This window comes from Oncorhynchus tshawytscha, linkage group LG06, assembly GCF_018296145.1.
Source record: "Oncorhynchus tshawytscha isolate Ot180627B linkage group LG06, Otsh_v2.0, whole genome shotgun sequence".
Lineage (NCBI taxonomy): Eukaryota > Metazoa > Chordata > Actinopteri > Salmoniformes > Salmonidae > Oncorhynchus > Oncorhynchus tshawytscha.
In genome coordinates, this window is record NC_056434.1 from 18,919,326 (window position 1) to 18,926,427 (window position 7,102).

Sequence of the window (7,102 nt, forward strand, 5' to 3'; positions counted from 1 at the left end):
ACCTACTCTACTCGAGTGTGAGCCGTTGCTCAAAAGTGTGAGCCGTTGCTCAAAAAATATAAAGTACTTGAGACTATATGTAATGAAGTTCCACCCAATACCTCTTTAAACTAATTTCCTGTATCCCCTTCTCCCTCATACGAGAGCTTAAGCCTCTCTCTATCCCTCTGATCCTAACCACACTGTAGCAATACATCTCTCCACCATCACTGTCCATATCAGGCTTTTTGCCTCTGCTTTGCTTACTGAAACTACATCCCTACTACTAAGTGCTTGTTTAGCCAGTACATCAACTGTCTCATTCCCCTCCAGCCCCACATGGTCTGGGACCCAAGTAAATCTTATTTGTATACCCATCTGTCTAATCCTGCAATGGATTTGTAGTACCTCATAAAGTAGGAGTTGTCTGCTACCTGAGCTAAAGGACTGTAGACTCATCAACACTGCGCATGAATCGGAGCAAATAACTACTCTGGTTGGCTTGACTTCCTCTACCCACTGCAAGGCCAACAGTATGGCCATCAGCTCCGCCGTATATAAAGCAAGATGATCTGTAATATGTTTCCTGACTGCCACCCCACATTCCTGCACTATCTTTTGAACTATCTGTGTAAATGGCCACAAAATCCTAATACACAGCTGTCTCTTAAACAAATCAGATGGATCAACACCATCCCTATCTTTCTGTAGTCTCTCCAACACTTCTAGATCAACTACTGGAGGCAGGAGTAGCCATGGTGTATTTATAGGAATAGCTACCGTTGGACTGAACTCCCTTCCATATAGTCCTATCTCCTTCACCTGGGTATTACCCACCGACCCAAAGCTTGTGTTCTGTCCTCACTCATGTTCCCAGCAGGCCTGTAAAATCCCTTTCGCAGGATGAGATACCCCATGTTCCTGTAGGTTGACCCAATAATTCATTCCCAGATGCTGTCTCCTAATCTGCAATGGCATATCCCACCTGTAGCGAAGCCACTGGGGAGGTCAAAAACACCCCACTACATATTCTGAGTTCTTGCCCCTGTATGACATCTAGCCTTTAAATGAGGTCCATATGCTATACTGCCATAGTCTATTACAGATCGAATCAATGCAACATACATGGTCCTCAGTGAGGAACGCCCAGCCCCCCACTCCTTCCCCATCAGACAGCACCTTCTTACACTATCCCACCACTCTTTCAATGTGTTCTGCCCAGGTCTAGTGTCAAAGTATACCCCAAGGAACCTGAATTACCCCACCCTCTCAAAGTTTCTTCCATATAACCTCAAGTATACCACATCTCACACCTTCCTCCTGGTAAAGAACACTGTCTGAGTTTTCTCTACAGAGAACCTGAATCCACACATTAATGCCCACCGCTCTACCTCATCAATTGCTTCCTGTAACTTGACTATGAATTTCACATTTCTTCTCCTCTTCCATAAGGGTCCCATCATCTGTAAATAATGACCTCCCAATATCCATCTGTCCCTGAGTAAACATCATTGATCAAAATTGAGAACAGAGGACTAATGATGCTCCCCTGCGGTGTACCGTTATCCACCAGGTAGCTGTCTGATAGTCTTCCCCACCCTCACCTGGATAGACCTTCCAAACAGGAAATCCTTTATCCAGTTGTACATTCTTCCTTCTACCCCCATAACATCAAGCTTGGTTAACAACCCCTCTTTCCACATCATATCATATGCCTTCTACACATAAAAAAGACCAGTGGTGGAAAAAAGTACCCAATTGTCATACTTGAATAAAAGCAAAGATACAGTACTAGAAAATTACTTAAGTAAAAGTCTAAAAGTATTTGGTTTTAAATATACTTAAGTATCAAAAGTAAATGTCAAATTCATCATATTAAGCAAACCAGACGGCATGATTTTCTTGTTTTTAAAATTTATTTACGGATAGCCAGGGGCACACTCCAACCCTCAGACATCATTTAAAAATTAAGCATTTGTGTTTAGTGAGTCCACCAGATCAGATGCAGTAGGGATGACCAGGATTTTTTCTTTAAGAGTGTGAATTGTAAAATGTCCTGGTAAGCATTCAAAATGTAACAAGTACTTTTGGGTGTCAGGGAAAATGTATGTAATAGAAAGTACATTATTTTCTTTAGGAATGCAGTGAAGTAAAAGTTGTCAAAAATATGAATAGTAAAGTACAAGTAGTAAAAACTACTTAAGTAGTGCTTTAAATTATTTTTACTTAAATACTTTACACAACTGAAAAGATAGCTACAACAGTCTCCTTGTTCACCTGAGCCTTCCTGACCTCTGCTTCTAAGCAGAGCACTGGGTCCATATTTCCCCTACCCTTTCTGAACCCACTCTGACGGGGCAATACTAGCCTACTGCTCTCCAGGAAGTAAGTTAGCCTCTCCGAAATCAAACACTCCATAATCTTATATACAGTACATGTGTTGTTAAAGCTATTGGCCGATAGCTTGTTGGCCTCATTGGGTCCTTCCCTGGCTTCCGGATTGGAACCACTACTGCCTCCTTCCAGCTGCCTGGTAGTTTCCCCTCCTACCACACTCTGTTGTACAACACAAATACCTTATCCAGTGCCTCATCCCTAAGATGGGCCAACATAACGTAGCACACCTCATCTTTCCCAGGTGAAATTAACCCAGCCTTACCTATTGCCCTTTTCATCTCTGCCATGGTAAATGGTGCATTCAATGCATCATTTACATCCTCCCTACTATCCAGCACTCCAGGGTTCTCCTCTCTCGTTCTCTCTCTCCCCCTCCCTCCTCTGACAAATTTGCTGAGCTATGCATTTGGACAAACGCTTTGGCAATTATCTCGGCCTTCTCCTCGTCTGTTACTGCCATATCATCTCCACTCATCAACAATGGATAATCCCACCACCTTGTGACTCCGCTCATCCTCTTAATTATCTCCCACACGTGTCGCTCTTCCAACAGTGTCACAGAACCGACGCCAATATGACCTCTTTGCCTGACAGATAATTCTCCTCACCAGGGCGTGCTTATACTGAATCAGATGTTGGTAGTTATGCATCCTTTTCAGTACTCTAAATGCCCTGTTTCTACTCCACACCATTGTTCCACACTCCTCCATCCACCATGGGACTGCTTTCCTCCTCCACCTCCCTGAACTCTTAGGTATAGCCTCAGTAGCTGCCCACACTAAAGCTGCTCTCACCCAGTTATTCATACTATTAACATCCCCGCTCTTTTCCACCCAAGCCATCACCTGTTCACTCAGCTCCTGAAACGGATCCCACTTCCAAACATTCACCTGCCTACTCCATTCACTAACACCACCTCCCTCCGGCCTACTGTGCATTCTATGGGGTAATGATCCCTTCCTACTGTCGACTCCTCGCATCTAACAGATTCCTGCCATCACACTAGATACCAGAGTGAGGTCCATGGCAGACTCTTTCTCTGTGGCTACATCAATCCTGGTCCCTCAGCCATCATTCAGGCACACCAGATCTTTCATTTCTATCAGATTTTCCATCACTTGGCCATCCAGTAATACATGACTCCACCCCCGGCTGATGAGGTCATCTCAAACCTCTTCCCATGTCAACTATCATAAACTGATGTCTCCCAGCCGCTTTCACTATGAGCTGAATCCTCTGTTTTAGACACTACTTTAGAAGTGCTATTGATAGCTCTTGCTATGAATGTCACCAGCTTTCTCTTATCTTCATTGCCTCACACCCATCATATGTCACACTATGAGCACCCCCACAGCTGCAGCACTTTGGTTGTACACCATCCCCACACTTCCCATACTCATCCTCCCCTCTACACCTCGTTTTCTCTTTACATGCTGTTGCCACATGCCCAAACCTCTGGCAGTTATAACATCTTTAAGGCTTCGGGACATAAACCCTGACATAATAACTCATATATGCTATGGTTACTATATTTGGCAGTACCCGGTCCTTGAAGTGTAACAGAATAGATTGGCTATCTACACTAACACCACCCCTTGTTGCTTTCAATCTTTGAACGTTCACAATGCCTTCTCAAGTTGACGCTTACCTCTTCAGTGCCAAGGCACCCGTCATCACCTCTTTAATCCACTGATTCCCTGCTTGGCCAGGACAGCAGCTCGACACCACCTTACACTTCCCTATTTACTTCAGAGCTTTTTCCCCTCTGCGCCATGTCCTTACAGAAAGCCAACAAGCTCCCATCTCTTAACACTTTAGCATTGACAACTTCCCCGATCAACTCTTGTATCACAACCTTCACAGACTCATCACCCCAACACCCCCTTCCTCCCTAAACTTCAGAATCACTTTATGCTCCTCCATGCTGCCCTCGCAACCTCTCTCTACCCCGAAACTGCTGCTAGAGTTGGAAACTATGTTCTAGCACCACCTTTTCCAAGACAAAATGTTTCATTCATAAGACATAATTTGGTCCATATTGTTTTCTATTAGAAATTTGAATTACCTTGGAGAATACACAGTACTTACTTATGCATGTGGTGGTACAAGAGACCAGGGCACATATACACAAAGTGTTTCAGAATAGGAGTGCTGATCAAGGATCTGTACATATAATCTGCATTATGATCTAAAGGCCAAAACTGATCTGAGATCAGCACACCTACTCAAACAATTTGGGGCTATAATAATATGATCTCCATTCCTCTACTTCACAAATAGATGGCTCGGCAGTTTGGCCTGTGGAAAATGCCATCTTTACTTCAATTAACTACACACAGCCAACTCCAACAATCAATATTATGGTGTATAAATGAGTGAATTTCCAAATACAATGAAAGGTAACTCACTTTAATCAAATACACATGATTACAACAGCATTCCTGTGGAATCTAGTATAATTCAGCATATGGAACACATTTATTCAAAGGGTGTGTTCGTAAAGTCACTTTGGAGTGCATTTGTAAATTCAGAACTTTGATTGTCTGTTCATGAATTCAGAGCATACAATGGAAGCTCTTGCTGAGGAGTAGGATTGATTTGAGTGTTCTGACCTCACACCGCAGTCAAGCACCCAAGCTAACTGGCTAACTTTGGCTAGCTACTTCCAGACAAACGAGAGAACACCTCACTGATCATTTTACTCTCCCTAGCAGAGCTGGTTAGGCTGTTTTCATGTTATCCAGAGCGTTGGTGAGTAACTGTGCTGCTGGCAACAAACTACCATATTCAACAGGTGCTGAGCATTATCAAATTCATCAGTTATTCTGCGCTCTGGCACAGACGAGTGCTCTTAAATCTGAAGAGATAGCCAGAGTGAATTTAAGAACTGACCCAAATTACATACTAACGAACAAATGACAGCATGTGTCACAATGGGCATAAAAGGAATTTCTAAAGCATATTCTAAAATAAAAGTGATCCAGTAGTCCTCTTTATTTGGTCCAGCTGACTTTAGGAATATCGTAATGTTCTGTCAGGCTGTCCAGGTGACGGTTGAAATCCTGCAACAAAAATACTGTTGTTTATAGTAAATGCCAGGGGTTTGTACAACTCAACTTTCCCCAAACATATTTTCAGAATTACAGTAACTGCATAAAATGTCTTACCTCAACTCTCCTCTTGTGAGTTTTTTCTGCTTTGTTCAAAATCCTCTCCATTTGCTGAAAGAAATTAAAAAAGGTGTGGGGGGATAATGGTAAACTAAGTATTTCATCCCATGACCAACATTGTATATATTTCAGTGCTTTAACATCAGTTGGACAATACATTTATCTAGAACAATGAGTATTACCCTCTTCTCTTGCATCTTGTCAAATGCAATTTGAGCTGGTGTTCTTTTGTCAATGTATCCACTCTTGGTCTCCTCCTCTTCGTTTCGATTTGTATTAATTTGCTGCTCCAAACGCTTCGTCTCTTTGTCCTTCTTCTTCTTTCTAATAAATAAATAAATAAATAAAAATGTTAGGTAACGTTACACCAACTAAAGCTTTGAGGGAAATACTAGATTAGGCCTACATGTCTGATTACTCGCACTTAAAGCTACATGAATTTAAATAGGCTGACACTAGCTACGTATTTAACAATTTACAGTGAACAACCGATGATGTTACTGTTGTTACCATGTGTGCTTGTAGCGAAGCTAACTTTAGCTGGTTAGCGAATTTAGCTGGTTAATAGGGACAGAGCTAGCTACTCTTTCACGTCCGACCAAGGTGAAAGAGATACATAGGTTTTAGAGCACACTGACTTATAAGTAATAATAACATGAAATACATACTTTTTACCAGCGGAAACAACTCCAATCCCTTTCAATTTCAGGGAGCCTTTCTGAACGGTGGCGTATTGATCCGACATCTTTGTTGTTGTGGATTCGTCGTCTTCTTCTTCTGTGGATTTATATGGCGGTTGGCAAACAACTTTAAGGCGCATTACCGCCACCAACGAGACTGGAGTGTGGATCAGAGACAGTGGAGGTCTAAATCGATGGGGGTATTTGTTATGCTCCTCTGGGTAGCAGCTCATGTGGGAGTAAAGGGGGATGAGGAAGTGGGTATTATCGCCAAGCAGTCTCTTAAACATCCTAATGTTGAGATGGAATTGTCAATCAGTAAAGCAGAAGCTAAGGGGTTAACAAGAACAGTGGTTAAAAGTGGCAAGAATTGTGGAACAGAGAGAGTAAGGTAAGACACCTGTATAAGATCCAGGAAAAGGTGGGGGCAGGGAAGTCCTCAGGCCAACAGAGAAGGGAAGGAAAGTGTATTCACAAGGCTGAGACTGGACAAGGCTAAATAGTACATTGAAATTGGTGGAGAAACATCCGACTGGGAGGTGTGATCATAGACAGGAGGAGATGGAGACAGTGGAACATATTCTATTTCAGTGCCAGAAATATGTGAGAGAAAGGGAGTGATTGTTGTTGGATTTGAGGAGTAATGGGGTTGAAAGGCCAGGATTAAGTGAACTGCTGGGGAAATCTAAAAGGGATGTAGTATTTCATTATGTATTTTGTTTCCTTAGGGAGAAGGGATGATTGTCTAGGATTTACCCCATCTGTTTCACCCTATACAAGCACTGCAAAACCTCATACAATACATCCTTTCCGCTCTGAGGCACACATTAATTCTGGCCTCACCTCCTCTACCCTCTCTGCAGCCAATAGTATGGC

The 7,102-nt window shown here is 42.6% G+C and overlaps 1 protein-coding gene across 1 annotated transcript; it reads right to left on the minus strand.

Moving 5' to 3' along the window:
• Window positions 1-4,769: 4,769 nt before the first annotated feature.
• On the minus strand, window positions 4,770-6,355 carry fam32a (family with sequence similarity 32 member A). Its single transcript, XM_024423226.2, has 4 exons — window positions 6,215-6,355; window positions 5,729-5,870; window positions 5,544-5,597; window positions 4,770-5,438 (listed from the first exon to the last, which is right to left on the minus strand). The coding sequence occupies exons 1-4, from the start codon at window positions 6,289-6,291 to the stop codon at window positions 5,370-5,372; spliced, it is 342 nt and encodes a 113-aa protein (XP_024278994.1). The 5' UTR covers window positions 6,292-6,355; the 3' UTR covers window positions 4,770-5,369.
• Window positions 6,356-7,102: the final 747 nt, after the last annotated feature.